Source organism: Rhinopithecus roxellana, chromosome 1 (genome assembly GCF_007565055.1).
Source record: "Rhinopithecus roxellana isolate Shanxi Qingling chromosome 1, ASM756505v1, whole genome shotgun sequence".
In the NCBI taxonomy this organism is placed as follows: domain Eukaryota; kingdom Metazoa; phylum Chordata; class Mammalia; order Primates; family Cercopithecidae; genus Rhinopithecus; species Rhinopithecus roxellana.
In genome coordinates this window covers 34,770,599-34,788,348 of record NC_044549.1, presented here as the reverse complement: position 1 = coordinate 34,788,348, position 17,750 = coordinate 34,770,599, and the positions used below count along the sequence as shown (strand labels likewise).

Genomic DNA, 17,750 nt, shown 5'->3' with positions numbered 1-17,750 from the left:
GAGATTATTGCTAAAATCAAGACTTGATTTATTTGGGAGTTCCACACTACAAAGCAACATGCCTATTTAGCTAAACCAAGGACCCCTTAACAGATGCTAAGTAAAGTACACTTCTCTATAGCTCCACACTTATGCTTCTCCTCTTGTTGCTAATTAAGTTCTATTTCCTACTATAAAGAATACAGATAGATGTTTATAGGAAAAGTAAGAGTCACTGTCTTTCAGTGGTTGATATCTGGATGACTTTTATTTATTTGTATACTCTACTGTATTTCATGAAGTTTTACAAAGAGTATTAATTTTATAACTTAAAAACATATTTTATTGGAAAAAAGTTATTCTTGACTTTGTTATTTCCAACTTTGTTAGAAGTGAAAATGAGGCAAAGCAAGTGACATATGATACTTGGTAGATATCTGAGAATCTCATCACATGGCTCTTGAATGCAAACAGAAAAAAAATGGCTAAACTTCTATACTACTTGTATTCTATAACCTGAAAACATCTATACTGAACACCAATGAATGTATGATCGATCTTAAAGCATTAAGTTATTCACTTCCCTTGCACCAGTAGTAAGTCACTAAGGGTCTCTAGATGAATAAGTTTTGCAAGAAACCCGTAACACAAAACTAGGCTGAGGTAGATGCATGACTGGTCAAAACAAGTTGATAACATGCTGGCCTTCCACATAAATATCTTTTCGTTCAACGTTTTCCCAACATTTACTCAGAGGAGATACTGGAAGTTCCTTGGGGGAGGGTGGAAAAGGATCATTACTGATCACAGGCAGATTCACCTTCAATTATAACAGCTTATGGTTATTGGATACTTAATGTGTGCTAGGAACTATTCTAAGTACAGTCATGCATTGCTTTGATGACAGGGATACATTATGAGAAATGCATCATTAGGCGATTTTATTGTTGTGCCATTGTCATAGAGTGTACTTAACAAATTTAGATGGTATAGCTTACTACACACCTAGGCTATATAGTATAGTTTATGGCTCCTGGTCTATAAACCTGGATGGCATGTTACTCTACTGAATACTATAGGCAATGTAACACAGTCGGAAGTATTTGTGTATCTAAACATGTGTAAACATAGCAAAAGTACAGTAAAAACATGGTATAAAAGATTTAGAAAATGGTACACCTGTTTGTACCATGAATGCAGCTTACAGGACTGAGTTCTGTTGTTCTGGGTGAGTCAGTGAGTGAGTAGTGAGTGAATGTGAAGGCCTGGGACATTACTGAACACTACAGCAGACTTTATAAACATTGTACACTTAGGCTACAATATATTTACAAAAAAAATTGTTTTTTCAATAATAAATTAAGCCTAGTTTACCATAACATTTTTATTTTATGAACTTTCAAATTTTTAAAAACTTTCTGACTCTTATAAAAACACTTAGGTTAAACCACAGACACATTGGACAGCTGTACAAAAATATTTTCTTTCTTTATATACTTATTCTAAAAGTTTTTTTCTATTTTTAATTTTTTCTTAGTTTTTTATTTTTAAACTTTTTTGTTAAAAATTAAGACACAAACACACACGTTAGCCTAGGCCTACACAGGATCAGGATCATGAATAGCACTGTCTTCCACCTTCATGTTTTGTACCACTAGAAGGTCTTCAGGGAGCTGTCATCTCCTATGATAACAATATTTTCTTCCGGAATTCCGCCTGAAGGACCTGCCTGAGGCTGTTTCAAAGTTTACTTTTTTTGTATATAGAAGTAGAAAGAGTACACTCTAAAATAATGATTTATTATTTTATTATCAAGTATTATGTACTTATATAATTGTATGTGCTATACCTTTATAGGCCTGGCAGCACAGGTTTGTTTACACCAGCATCACCACAAACATGTGAGCAACCCACTGCATTACCATGTTATGATGGTACCTCACTAGGCAAAGGAATTTTTCAGCTCCCTTAAAATGTTATGGGACTGGCCAGGCACAGCGGCTCACGCTTCTAATCCCAGCACTTTGGGAGGCTTAGGAAGGTGGATCACCTGAGGTTAGGAGTTCGTAGGAAACCCCATCTCTACTAAAAATATAAAAAATTAGCCAGGGATAGTGGTAGACGCCTGTAATCCCAGCTACTCGGGAGGTTGAGCCAGGAGAATCGCTTGAACCCAGGAGGCAGAGGCTGCAGTTAGCTGACATCGCACCACTGTACTCCAGCCTGGGCAACAAGTGCGAAATTCCATATCAAACAAACAAACAAACAAAAACATTATGGGACCAACACCACACATGCAGTCCATCTTTGACCAAAACATCATTATGCAGAGCATGACAGTATTTTCATATATACTAATTTATTTAACTCTTATTTTAAAAGACCTTATAAAGTATAATCCTTACTTTACAGTTGAGAAAAGAAAAGCAAAGGTTAAGTAATTAACTTATACAGTTAGCAAGTGGCAGAGGTATGATTTGAAGCCAAAGCCCTGCTCTAAATAAATTCAGCTCTGCCCCCAAACTTGCATCCCCAATCAACAGAACAAAAGCTCTGCAGTAGGAGCACTCCTAGTACTCAGAATATGGTTTCTAAATACCATTCTTCACTAAGAAAATCTATGGCTCATTAAGAAAATGGTTTGGGGCAGAAAACATACAAAATGTGCTTAGAATATATTGTTGTGCCAGAAAGAAAGGACATCATCAAAGATACTGGTCATTTCAAAAGACCAAAGGAACCAGCCTGAAGAGGCTCCCACTGGCAGAGGGCGCAAACTGAGAATCATATAATGACTCCAAGTGATTGAAGCTCATTGGAATAAAAAACTGAAGTGTTGGCCAGGCATGGTGGCTCACGCCTGTAATCCCAGCACTTTGAGAGGCCAAGGTAGGTGGATCATGAGGTCAGGGGTTCGAGACCAGCCTGGCCAACATGATGAAACCCCGTCTCTACTAAAGATACAAAAAATTACCCAGGCGTGGTGGTGCGTGCCTGTAATCTCAGCTACTTGGGAGGTTGAGGCAGGAGAATCACTTGAACCTGGGGGGTGGTGGTTACAGCAAGTTGAGATCACACCATTGTACTCCAGCCTCTCCAAGATGAGACTCATCTCAAAAAAGTAAATAAACAAATAAATAAAACTGATGTGCTTACAATGATACTTGAGAAAACAAAAGAAGAAACTAAGTAACTGAGTATAATGCCTAGTAGTTAACTGGACCTGCCTGCTTAAAAAGCTTAAAAAGCTTAAAAAGCAGCTACTGTTACTCAAGCATGCTGCTCAGGGGCTCATCTCTCCCTTCAAAACAGATTCTTTCTCCATGCTGTTGGCCTTCTGTGAAAGAAAGAAAAAGAAAAACAGATTCTTTACAGCACACACAGTACTTTCCCTGGGGAAAATTCTACTACTTACAAATTTCTCCATCTTATTATTCTTTTAATGATATTAATCCCCCTACAGACTGATGCTCAGGTAAAACTGCTCAGTAGCTCTGCTTTTTATATAGCTCTGAACAAAACCACATATTTTCCCACATAACCTCTGCTACTTAACAGACTTTAAACTTTTTTCCTAAAATAAGGTAGGAGCGTGATCTCTTATTTTTAACATTTTGCATACTGTATCCTTATTTATCTTGTATTCTGATTAAGATATGACAGTATCAGATATATTTTAAAAGGGATATCATATACTAACTCCTTTTGATGAATTTCCATCGAATAACTCTGTTTCTGAAACTCGACTAATTGATTCACTGGTAAAACTGATTGACTTGGATAATTTTTCATCTCTCTCCCCAGAGTCATCCAAGCTGCTTCTTCCTGGACTTCTGTAAGAAAACACATCATTATAGAAATAGAAGCTCACCTCCACACCAATAAATTATTTGGTCTCCTCATTGAGGTCATTTCCTATGATAAAACAGTTTGATAAAAATGGATTACTGTAATATAACAAATAAATGTCTACTTATAACAAGGCTGTCTTCTTAAATTACATGCAAGTTGATATCATTTCTGAAAACAAGATACACTCACATGAGATTCTATAAATCTCAAAAACATTAAAAAATTAACAAAGTACAAATGGCCATAACAGTAACTAATCAACTGAAAATTGCTCATTTAAATTTCAGGTACAGAGTACATGTTTGGGTTAGATACTAGGCCGCACAAGAAGGCAGTTTTGTATCTCCTTCCTTCTGACTCAGCCCCCGCTTAAATGGTGAAGCCCTCCCAGAAGTGGACACTCAAGATGTCTGAGCCTAAGTCCATTGGCCACTCCTGCCTCCTCACTCTTCCCAGCCCTAAGAACAAGGTTTAACAAACAGCTGTCAAATGATCATATGGCCAATACTATAATAAATGTCCTAGGATCTGCTTTCCCTTTCTCAAGGAGCAAAAAGAAAGGAAAATCTATTAAATACAATGGGAGCACAACTGATCCAATTTCCAGTGCTCAACAGGATGGAGGTGAGATGTGGAAAAATAGAGAGGAAAGGAGGAGGAAGAAGGAAGGAGAGATTGCAAATAAAGAGGAAGAAAATGGAAGAACTGAGGAAATAAAGGTTTGAAACAGATTTGCTTCTTTCAGAGACTGAAGAACAGGAAAAGAAGTAGAAGAGAGAATGAGGATCCTGCCACACACTTTCTTAGAAAGCATTCAAGCTGGCCGGGCATGATGGCTCATGCCTGTCATCTCAACACTTTGGGAGGCCAAGGCGGGCTGATCATGAGATTAAGAGATCGAGACCATCCTGGCCAACATGGTGAAATGCCGTCTCCACTAAAAAAATAAATAAATAAAAATAAAAAATATTAGCTGGGTGTGGTGGCACGCACCTGAAGTCTCAGCTACTTGGGAGGCTGATGCAGGAGACTTGCTTGAACCAGGGAGGCAGAGGCTGCAGTGAGTGAATCAAGATCACGCCACTGCCCTCCAGCATGGTGACAGAGTGAGACTCCTTCTCAAAAAAAAAAGAAAAAAAGAAAAGAAAGCATCCAGGTCAGGCGCAGTGGCTGACACCTGTAATCCCAGCACTTTGGGAGGCTGAGATGGGTGGATCACTTAAAGCCAGGAGTTCAAGACCAGCCTTGTCAACATGGCAAAATCCTGTCTCTACTGAAAATACAAAAAGTAGCCAGGTATGTTGGGTGGCACCTGTAATCCCACCTACTCAGGAGGCTGAAGCAGGAGAATCGCTTGAACCCAGGAGGCGGAGGTTGCAGTGAGCCAAGATCACGCCACTGCACTCCAGCCTGGGCAACAGAGTGAGACTCTGTCTCAAAAAAAAAGCATTCAATCACCAGAAGAAGAAAACAGCAGCTAGTCACAACTATTCTTTCTTTCCTCAAAGACTAGAGACTTTTCGAGTTGGCAAGGACCTTAAAGACAATCTAGTTCAGCTGCCTCATTTCATAGATGAGCAAACTGAGAATCAAAAAAAATGAAAAGATTTGCCTGAGGTTGCTCAGCTGTTTGGTGACCCTAACTAAGATCCAGATCCTGTTTACCATAATCCAAGGCTCTTTGCATTAGAGTAATTGCTTTTCTATCCAAATCCAGAGCCGGCAAGAGGCTACGAAACTTCTCAAGGAGAGCAATACAATGGAAAGTCTTAACTTTACAGAAAGCTAATAAAATATACATGTGCAACGATGTAAAAAAGCCTATAAAATATTGATGCTAAGCGAAGATATAAATTGGATCAGCATAAGTAGATTACCTAGATGAGTAAAATTTCTGCACATACATTGAGACTTTCAAAATATTTCCATTTTAAGATTTACTATAAAATTTCTAAATAGCATCTTTTAAGATATAATCCACATATCACAAAATTCACTTCATGTAAAGTGTACAGTTCAGTGGGTTACAGAGTTGGGCAACCATCACCACTAATTGTAGAACATTGTCATCACCCCAACAAAGAAACGCTGTCCCCACTTGCAGTCACTCCCATTCTCCCTTCCTATCAGCTCCTGGCAACTACCATCTACTTTCTGTTTCTATAAATTTACCAATTCTAGACTCCATTTCACATACATGGAATCACACAATATATGGTCTTTTGTGACTGGCTTTTTTCACTCAGCTAATGTTTGCTATAGAATTTTAATGTATTCTCGTTCATTGTTTTTATTGCTAATAGCCTCAATTTCCATTGGACATAATGCACTGTTACTTGAAGAGGTTAATAAAAATGTCCACTCTTCTAAAAGAATCCTCATCAGTCAAAAATAGTCTCTCTGTACTCTTTTTTTTTTTTTTTTTTTTTTTTTTTTGAGACGGAGTCTCGCTCTGTCGCCCAGTCTGGAGTGCAGTGGCCAGATCTCAGCTCACTGCAAGCTCTGCCTCCCTAGGTTCACGCCATTCTCCTGCCTCAGCCTCCCGAGTAGCTGGGACTACAGGCGCCCACCATCTCGCCCGGCTAGTTTTTTTGTATTTTTTTTAGTAGAGACGGGGTTTCACAGTGTTAGCCAGGATGGTCTCGATCTCCTGACCTCGTGATCCGCCTGTCTCGGCCTCCCAAAGTGCTGGGATTACAGGCTTGAGCCACCGCGCCCGGCCTCTCTGTACTCTTAATTTCTTTATCACATTATCTGTTACTCTGTTATGGCTCTTACCATTATCTACCTTGTATTACAATTGTTTGCATTCCACCGTAGGCTATATGCTCCTTCCATTAATGTTTTGAGTATTTATGGAGTGCCAACCACATGCTAAGCACTATGTTAGGGAATTCCTGAGGAAAAATCGTATTATTGCATCCTTCAAAACACCTACCATATAATTTACTTTACTGTCATCTATAAACTCAGAGATTTCACTAGGTACTTCTCCAGATCCTTGATAAAAAGGCTTACTAAAACCAGACTTTAAGTAAACCCTAAATGACATAGTTAACATTTCCTTATATATCTCATCTGTGCTTACCTATTTAGCAAACTGTTCTCTGTCCCCACCTTTCACCCCATTCCACCACAGAGAACAAAGGGGCAAATGGCAGCCAAAGATAAATTAATAGAAATTCAGAATTAGTCGAATGGAAAATAATTGTGCTTTGATTAATAATTGATCAACGTTGACATTTCAAAACAGTTTGCTGTACCTTGGCTGCACATCCTCAATCGACAGTGACAAGTTCTCCATCTCCTCAGCACTGAAACCTAGCTCAGGGCCATAGTTCTGCTGGAGCAGTTGCCGGAACTCCTGTCTACTCAGGCTCTAGAAGGACAGAAAAATTACACTGAGCATTGGAAAATAGAAAATATAATACCACAGAGACTCAAAACATGAGTTTTGAAGTCAAAATGACCTGTTGTGCAAAGACTAGATATGTGGCTTTGGTAGTTATTTGACCTTTCTGTACCTCCATTTTCTGTATCTATAAAAATGGGTTAATAAAACCTGTCTGACAGAGTTCATAAAAGGAATAGATAAAATGATTTTAAAGTACATATTATAATAACTACTGTAAATGGGAGGTTAAAATGTTTTAAATTTTCTTTCTGTGAATAATTTGTTCAGGCCAGGTACAGTGGTTCACACCTGTAATCCCAGCACTTTGGGAGGCCTAGGTGGGCAGATCATGAGGTCAAGAGATAGAGACTATCCTGGCCAACGTGGTGAAACCTGGTCTCCACTAAAAAAAAAAAAAAAAAAAAAATTACAAAAATTGGCTGGGCGTGGTGGCGCACACCTATAGTCCCAGCTACTCGGGAGGCTGAGGCAGGAAAATCAATCGAACCCAGGAGGCAGAGGTTGCAGTGAGCCGAGATTGCACCACTGCACTCCAGCCTGGGCGACAGAGCGAGTCTCTGTCTCAAAAAAAAAAATAATAATAATAATTTGTTCATATTTTCTGGTAATTACTGATCTGGAGTTTGTTTGCTTGCTTGTTTTTGAGATGGAGTCTCACTGTGCCACCCAGGCTGGAGTGCAGTGGTGCGATCTCAGCTCACTGCAACCTTCGCCTCCCAGGTTCAAGCGATTCTCCTACCTCAGCCTCCTGAGTGCCTGGGATTACAGGTGTGCACCACCACACCTGGCGAATTTTTGTATTTTTAGTAGAGATGGATTTCACCATGTTGGCCAGGCTGGTCTGGAACTCCTGACCTCAAGTGATCCACCCTCCTTGGCCTCCCAAAATGCTGGTATTAGAGGCATGAGCCACAGTGCCCAGCCTCTGATCTTCAGTTTAGCTCTGCAATCTAATCAGTCTACCATGACCACTGAATCACCATTCAGTCCTGTCAGCTCAGAACCTGTCCTCTTAATCCATAATGTATCTGAATATTTTAACCACTTTAAAAACCTTATATATCAATAAATCTTAAATTATATTTTCCTAATATATAAAAGGCAAGTGTCTGGACTTCAGAATATTTCCTTCGATTTATCTTTAATAAAGTCCAGCTTGTTCTTTTTTTGTAGGCAGCATATCCATTCTGAAATCAGCAAATACAACAAACTCATGCATTACCTAGCAAAACAAAAACAGTATTATTATTATTTAGGATAATGGCTTCCAGTTGAAAAATAAAATTAAATATCAATATTAGGATAACCAATGGTCTGATGTCTGAAAACATTACAGATAGTTAATTACATGCTTAAGTAAGGTGTAAAGAAGTAGCATAACACTTGAAGCAATTGTTAGTAAGATAATCTCATTCATTCAACAGATATTTATTTAATACCTAACAAATGTGCGTTACTGCACTAGATGCTAAGGAGAATAAACATAAAAACATAATGTAGAAGTTAAGCTCCTGGCCCTCAAACAACTTATAGCTGAAGAGACATGGGATGTTCTTAAGTTATACGACAAGATATAATATGATCATGCACTAAAGTACTGGTAGAGTCAACATGATATGAAAGTCTAAAGGAAGGAAACAGGACTGTGGATTAGAGTGATCAGATAAAGTTCATGTTGGAGAAGTGTTTTCAGCTGAGGTAAAGGAAGAATATGGGGGAATGGAGAAATGGGAAAAGTTGAAGAGACAGAAAGCAACTAAAATTACATAATAAATACATGAACATAAGTAACATTTCTTTTGAAGTCAGTAGTCTATCAGCCTAACTGAAGTAAAAATTTTAAGTTGAGAAATAGTAGAGATAAGTATAGACTTGATGGGGCCAAAACACAGATGCCTTGAACTCCTCCCCAATGTTCCCTACAACAAATACTACTTCCTTTTTCTTCTTCCTTTTCTCTTCTCCATCTAGTAACTATGGCATCTTTGTTATGTTATACTAGATGACCTTCATTACATTTCATGGACCTTCAAAGATATTAAGAACAAAATGTCTGCACTTTAGACCACTAGTTCCCAATCGGCTGTGCCCAGATTACCAGGATTCCACAAGAGCAGATGATGAAAATTCAGATATTATCATCAGATATTATTATCAGATAATATTTCAAAAAGTCAAACATATCCAATTAGTTATCTAAAATAAAGCTATTCAAGTTAAGTGAAATGGCAAGCCTCTGTTTTGAGCTGAACTATATTAACCTATAATGGATACCACAGGCTGATAAATTCTCACCGGAAATAATATATATCTAACAAGTAGTGATGTTTTAATATTTATTATTTAATGTATACCCCTTATTTGGAAGACAAAATCTTTGGAAGCACAGTGTCCACAGAAAAAAACATTAAAAGGACCATTAGTGGTAGAGAAAATTAAGAAACCACTGTCCTTGATATTAAAGGAACATACACATTTATGTTCTGACTTCCACTCCAAATGAGTCATTTGTGAACTTTTTTCACAATAACAACTCATACTACTAATTAACTCATTCTTCCAAAGAAATTATCTTTGAAATATTTTAATATCATACTAGGATGGTTAACTTTATAAGAAGAAGCAAGCAATATTTCAATATACTTGTGTAAGATTAATCTTTTATAAAAACTTTTCTTAAATAATAGATATCAAACTATTCCAAAGGCAGACTAAAGCAAACAAATAAACCAATGATGTATACTCAGGCAGCTTCCTAACAGCAAAAGAAATGAAACTTATCAGTAAAATACTAACAACAAAAAAGTAATTTTATTTGACTACATAAAAGTTTTAAATATTGTATTAAATACTAGCAGGAAGTTAATAGCAGGGTAATTGCAATATATTTTTCAAACTAGTAATTTAATATATATAACAGGTTAATGGAAAACAAAATAGAACTCATTTAATTCACCATCTTATAGATTTGCCAATTTGTTAAAAATGACGTTTTCTATCAAGTTGTCCAGTTTTCATAAAAGTGTGGTTATTTACAGCCATGCTGAACATTCAAACATTCCAACATACGCCCAGCCTGATATTCATAAGTCTTTCAATAATCAGCAGCAAAAACAATCTACCTTAGTAGTCTTCAAAAACAACTTAAATTTTAAACACAAGCTGACTACCCACCTGCAAACCAAGGAGAGTCTCTCCCTTTCAGCCTACAGAGTAGTTTAACAAAATAAAGATGAACCAAGCAGTAATCAGATAAGGCTCAAAAGTCAGAAGATCAATTTCTGGCCCAGAAAGCTGTGTATTCTAAGTATGTTGCCGTCTCTATGCACAGCAGAGCTCCAAATATTTAATGACAACCATGTAAAAATAATCATTGCTTCAATCTTTCAATTTTGCTATGAAAAGCTTTTCTAATGTAGTTTAAAGCACATTATCTGTCACTTCCTGGTTGTAGTACCAGCACTCTTTCCAAGGTTGCAGGTCAGAATGCAGAATTGGAAGTTATACCTCACTCTACAGGTTCCTAAAGCCACTCCTACAAGAAGAAGATAGGTAAACAGCATTTTATTAAAGGGACAGTTCCTAATTTTCTCTGTTCTACTCACAGATTAGAAAGAACAAAATGAAAGTAAAAATATTTTGCTTATGCTAAATTGATGTAAAACAGCTATCACAATATTATTTTAACCTCATCTTTAAAATTAACTATATTACAGGTTAAATCTTCTTCTCCATGCTAGTAATTTCTATGCAATTCTGGGAATGTCATGATTACTTCTTCATATGCCACTTTTCCAGTACTGATGTGGTATTCCTACCAGACTCTTGCATTAATCCTTTACAACAACCAAAGATTCTATCTCTGAGTGCTATAAATGTAACATAAGGAAATAGCAGGAAGAGCCAGCTGTTCAGGTGGAACAATTCTACTAAGCACCTGGCACATCTCTCATCACTGAAAGGTTTAAGGCAACATTTTGATTACTCAATAATTCTTTTCTTTGAAAATATTTCTGACTTCAGTGTATTTACAATAATTCCCTGCCAGTGATCTGGACTATAATAAACAGTAATTCCTATTTATTTCTCAGAAGAAAATTTTTCTTCTAAATAAAGAATCAAAATTTGCCCTAATTTCTACCTAGCCATTCCATTTAATTTAGTGAAGCGTGTAAACAGATCGAAGGCTACTTGATGAACTCCAAGGATCAACCTTTTGAGGGATGCTAAAATCTCATCATTTTATACAATGGCAGAATGAGACAGAGTAGAGTGATGCTGAAAATACTACTCATTCAAATGAAGAAAGCCCACAATGGGGCAGCTTCCACTGTCTAAAAGGCAGTGCTTTTAGCATATTATGGTAATTCTCATTGACTAAAATTATAGATAAATATATTTACGATGGTGAACAAATAGCTATGAGAAAAATATACATTAACTGTACCACAATTGATATTTATACATATTTTTGCTAAATATAAAAATCCTTATACCAAACCACTGCTATGTAGGGCAGAGTTAAATTTAGTAGGCTTGAGAGGGAAAAACAGAACCTAGAACTGAGCCCCAAGAAAGCCCAACACACAAAGAGAAAATAGAGGAGTGGCCAGCAAAAAAAAGATTCAGGGAAAACCAGAAAGGTAAGAAAAGATTCCAGAAAGAATGTCATGAAAGGCAAGGGAAGAAAGTATTTCAAAATGGAGGGAGTACACAGTGGTATCAAACGCAGCCGAAAGGTCATGTAAGATGAGCACAGGATGAGCACATGTATGTCAAATGCAAGCATCCAGAGGAATGATACAGCTTGCCAAACCAGTTCCCCATCACTTGAGCGTGTGTGTATCATGAGAATGAGTGAGGTAGGGAGAGGAGATACAGTGGGGAAGGAGGAAGCAGCCAGGTCATGAAGAGCCTTGTACACCATGCCAAAGAATATGGATTTTATATTGTCAGAATATCAAAAGCCACCCAGTGGTTTCATATAGAAAAGTAACAAGTTCAGAATTATGATTTTAAAAGACATGATTTTAAAACACTACTATTTGACATCAACCTCAAAGACAGATTAGGTGTTAAAAAGAAATAGGAGACATTGGTAATGGTTCAAGCTAGAAATGATGATGACCTTGGTGACCAACAAGATATGGCCAGCTGGCAAAGAGGTAAGAAACAGGATACATCCAGGTTTCTGGCGTGGGTCTGGGTAGAAGGCGGTGTGGCTCACTGACCAAGGGAAAATAGGTAGAGGAGTTCTGACAACCAAGAAGGTAAAAAAGAGGGAATGATAAAATACAAACACTTCTATACTGCCATGCTATTACATAGCAAATGTGACAAATAGTCACCAATTTCGCATTCATTTTTTTCCAGGTAGGTCTGAATGTTGTATTTATTAGATTAATAGCACTACTGGAAAACTTTTGGAATTTCAGTAACCCCAAAAGGAATTATCTTTAGAGAGTGACCTAAGGAAGAACAAGGGGATTTGATACTGTTGTGCAGGCTAAAGGAGAAAGCTGGATGACACTGCTCCGAAGGTCTCAGTGGCTGACATCGGGTTTGTAAACTGACCACTATTTAGAGAAAGGTCTCAGAGCTGTCACTATCCAAGAGTTGGCTCAGGGAGGCTGACTTAATAAGCCACACTCACAAGCTGATACTAGCTCAGTTGGAAATATACACAGTGGGGAAGATTCCTTTCTGGTGATCACAAATCTTTTCTTTTATCGCACAGAACACCTGAATACCTTGGAAGTCAGATTAGCAACCAGAAAGTGGCACAACAAGCATGAAATCAGAGCAAAGGTAGACAGCTTTAAGGGATAATTTACTGTGCCTTGGTAGGGCATGATGATTCATCTCTGTCCCATCTCCATATAGTTCTTGACTGATCAAAGTCTACCTCTGCAACTCTACTTTTCTGTCCTAACTCCTAAGTTCTTGGCCTAAGTCTGGCCAAGTCCTCTTCAGACTGATATATTCTTTCTTTTCATACACTAATACTTTCAATCAACTGTTTTAAACCCTTTTTCCCCAACACACCTGAGGAATAGGACACCCTTCTGTCACCCTTCTGTTTAGTGACTCCCAAATAGAAGCTAGAGGGCCATGTATCAGAATTTAGACAGCATACATCTGTATACATTTGAAAAGCTCCCCTTATTACCTTACCCCTGAATCTAACATATGCTATCTTCTTCTGCCATTTGGGAATAAGATGGAAAGTCATTCTGTCTCTTTAAGCCTTAAAATTCAAAATAAGTACAGATTTCTGCTCTATTAGACCCTGGATTGAAATATTCACTTTCAGAATATACTCTTAAATTTCCAAGGAGAGCTAGCTTCCCCGTAGCCCCCATGTGCTGGCAAGAGAGACCACTATTACCATGCTAAGATAAAAACAGTACAGGCCAGGCGTGGTGGCTCATGTCTGTAATCTCAGCACTTCGGGGGGCCAAGGCGGGTGGATCACCTGAGGTCAAGTGTTCGAGACCAGCCCCTGGCCAACATGGTGAAACCCCGCCTCTATGAAAAACACAAAAATTAGCCGGGTGTGGTGGCAAGCACCTGTAATCCCAGCTACTTGGGAGGCTGAGGCAGGAGAATCGCTTGAACCTAGGAGGCAGAGGTTGCAGTGAGCCAAGATCGCACCATTGCACTCCAGCCTGGGCAACAGAGCAAGACTCCATTTCAAAAAAAAACAGTACAAAAGTAAATTTTCTGCATACATCCTGCCTATATTACTAATATCTGTAATCCTAAATGCAATAATACAAGAATATCAGTAGGAATAGGGAATAATTAATTGAGCCTTAATTTTAAAAATCTTTTAAATTTTAACCCTGTTACTACTGATAACCTTACATATGAACCCTATTTTCTTAGTAATTCAAGTATGTAGAAAATAACATTTCTTTTGGCAACTCAGGATGCTTTAGTGTTTCAAGATATCCATTTGTTCTCACCGTACATATTGAAGGTTAAAAAAATTGAATTAAATATACATTGAACTTAGGGTGTGCCAAATATTTCAGAAATGTCTGTGTTTTCCCCCATCCTTTGCCTTTTCCTTGAACTAAGAGAATTTATAATATCTTGTTAAGAGTAGTAATTAATTATTTGGACTCCAAATCATTGAAGTTCTACTAAATTGAGTAATTCAAAAAGTATTTATTGAGCATCTGTTACATGTAATATTGTCCAAACTGGCACACTTTTGAGAGTAAGGGAAGCACAATATTTACTTTGACAAACGCCTAAACCCAGGCAGTTTCAGACCGTATTCGGTAAACCAAACTGTGTACCAAACCAGCTATGTGGTAAAGAATGAACTTGTCAGTGGACATACAACAGTGAACAAGACAGACATGGTCGTTGTCTTCAAGGGATTTAGAGTTAAGCAAGGAGAACAGAAATAGAACAAAGAATTGTAACTGTAATGCATATTATAGAAATACAAGATGTTATAGGAAACTAAAAGAATGAATCTGACTTCAGGTTTATTAATGAGAACTAGAGTGGGAATAAGAGGGTCACAACTTCCTGGCAGAAAGAACATTTGAAGAACTACTTAAAAAAAAAAAAAAAAAAAAAAAAGAAGTAGAACATTTAAGATGACAAGAATGGGAGGGTATATTAAGATGTGAGTGGAGAGGTAGAAAGGGTCTGATTATGTGGTCCCTATAGAGATTTTTAGATTTTTATTCCAAGGGCAATGGGCATCAAGCAGGAAGCAAAAATAAGCAGGTATTTTTTTTTTTTAAAAGATAACTTCGGCTGTAGTACTGTTCAGGGTTCGACAAACTGTTTCTGTAAAGGGCCATGTAGTAAATATTTTAGGCTCTTTGGGCCATATGGCCTCTGTCACAACTACTCAACTCTGCTGTTGTAGTGTGAAAGGCAGCCATAGAAATACATAAACAAATGAGCATGGCTGTGTTCCAATAAAACTTTATTTATGGACACTGAAATTTGAATTTCATATAATTGCCACATGTCATGAAATATTATTCTTTTGATTTTTTTCAGCCATTTAAAAATGTAAAACTAGTCATTGTGTGCAGACCACACAAAAACAAAGCAGGACTGTGCTTGGCTCTGGTATAGAACACGGATAGGGGCTGGCACAAATGAAGAAAAAGAGCTGAGGGGTGGAGTGGGAAGGGCCTAAAACTTATCTTGAACCATGACTGCACAGTTCTTTACAAAGACCAAGAAAACATCAATTGTTTGTATTAAAGAATGGTGCTGCCATTGTCCTCTGGCCCCACAAATCCGATATTCAATGCTCTGTCTAGAGAATGGGAGCTAAACTCACAGACTGTGAACTAAGCTGAAGTGCTATAAATCATGTCACGAATGATTGTAGTTACAGTTTAAACACATGTCTAAACATTGATGACTTATGTCTCGCCAGGTCAAATATTAGAAATAAACTGTCCTTTCTGAAGCAATGTAAAAAAGTAGTTTTTTGTTTTTATTTTGTTTTGTTTTGAGATGGAGTCTCGCTCTGTCACCCAGGCTGAAGTGCAGTGGCACCATTTCAGCTCACTGCAATCTCCACCTCCTGGGTTCAAGCGATTCTCCTGCCTCAGCCTCCCGAATAGCTGGGACTACAAGTGCCTGCCACCACGCTCAGCTGATTTTTGTATTTTTAGTAGAGACAGGGTTTCACCATGTTGGCCAGGCTGGTCTCGAACTCCTAACCTCAGGTGATCAGCCCACCTCAGCCTCCCAAAGTGCTAGGATTACTTTAGGTGTGAGCCACTGCACCTGGCCCAAAGTAGTCTTATAAAGAGAAAAAGATGGTCCTTTTAAAAACATTCTTTTTCAAAGGCAACATATTTGGCTCCAGTTCTTTCAGTCTTATGGATTTATTTTACTGGAAAAATAAATAAAACAAATGCACACAAACATAATTTTACTATCGTTTTGTAGTACTTTAATGATAAATCTACTTTCTAGATTAATTTGCTTTTTTAAAGGCCTTCTCATGCAAGAAGCAAGCAGAAGTAACACATAATTACTTTGACTTTGATTCCATAATTACATGCAACACAAATATAATATTCTGAACTTAATTTTTTTTTTTTTTTTTTTTTTGAGGCAGTGTTGCACTCTATCCCCCAGGCTGGAGTGCAGTGGCATGGTCACAGCTCACTGCAGCCTCAACCTCCTGGGCTCAAGTGATCCTACTACCTCAGCCTTCTGTGTAGCTGGGACTACAGGCATGCACCACCACACCCAGCTAATTTTTTTTTATTTTTATTTTTTTAGAAATGCGGTCTCTGTATTTTGCCCAGGCTGGTCTTGAACTGGTCTCAAGCAATCCTCCCACCTCAGCCTCCCGAAGTGCTGGGATTACAAGCATGAGTCACCATGCTTGGCCAAAAATATTTCTAATATATATCAAATGTATTATTCAAATTACTTATAAAGTTATTATAATAGAATTTTGTAGTTATGCTGTATATTTTATGAGGCCTTTTTAAAAATCTTTTTTAAGAGTATTACACAAGATCAAGAAATCTAACCAATGTGGCTTCATGACTTTAAAAAACTAAAAGGGAACTGAGGCTTACAAAATTATAGAGAATACCAAGACTATACCAAGCATCTAGCACTGTGCCTGGCACCTAATACTTCAGAAATGCGAGTCGCTATTGTCGTGAATATAGGTATTTCTATGTTAAAAAATTGTTCTGGGTGAATTCTACAGTGCTTAAAATTCCATTTAGGATAGTTTTGAAACTGAGATCTCATCTTCAACTTTAATTTCTGTATAACAGTTAACACATAATACATGCTTAAACATTTTTGTCTTCCTGTAGAGCAGAAACGGACACCATTCTATTTATCGAAATGAGAACACAGTGCCCACTTGAAATAGAGTGGCATATTCAACATTAAAGATAAACAAATGATCCAAAGATTTAAAAGGTATAACTACTGTGAAGATGGTGATACCTCCGTGTGTATACATCAAAAACACAGATAACATCAGGATCTTTTCAAAGAAGGGTAAATTTTACTTCCAGCCAGTAAATGCGGTGTTTCTTGGCTATGGTGGGTAGCCTCGAGTATCCTGGAATTCCCTTTCTTCTTCTCACTTCAGAGAGCTTTCTTCTTCATTAAAGTGAAGAACTCAGTTTCTCCCTTGGCTCATCTATAAACCTGAACTTTATCACTTCCTTGGAGATATTGTTTTCATAAGGACGTATCCCAACTCACATGCGTGTGATAAGCGCAAATGTGATTTTGGAAGGACATTCGATACAGTATATAACCAAGCATAGGCTGCGGTAAGTCACTGGCGCCTTGCTAGAATGAGAGAATGCACCTCATGGATTCTGAGCACTCAACAAGCTGGTATTTGGGGGTGGGGTAGGCAGGTGCCTATGGCAACACTGGAGTTTTCAGCCAGTGCTAGAATAGAGCACCCCACGGTAATGACAACGAATCTGAAAGTGACCGGCCTGCAGTGGGTGAAGGAGGTTTCCTT

General features: G+C 37.8%; 1 protein-coding gene across 2 annotated transcripts in view; it reads right to left on the bottom strand.

The window, feature by feature from the left end:
- The window catches only part of GRAMD1C (GRAM domain containing 1C), a 111,805-nt gene that overhangs the window by 42,867 nt on the left and 51,188 nt on the right, over positions 1–17,750 (bottom strand). The window contains exons 1-3 of one of the 2 annotated variants that reach the window (XM_010361016.2): positions 10,421–10,763; positions 7,095–7,210; positions 3,680–3,812 (exon numbers count right to left, since the gene is read on the bottom strand). In XM_010361016.2, the coding sequence (XP_010359318.1) occupies positions 3,680–3,812; positions 7,095–7,135 (174 nt within the window). In that variant the 5' untranslated portion in view covers positions 7,136–7,210; positions 10,421–10,763. Of the gene's footprint in view, positions 1–3,679; positions 3,813–7,094; positions 7,211–10,420; positions 10,764–17,750 lie in introns of those variants that run through there. The other variant, XM_010361015.2, reaches the window with a different exon arrangement.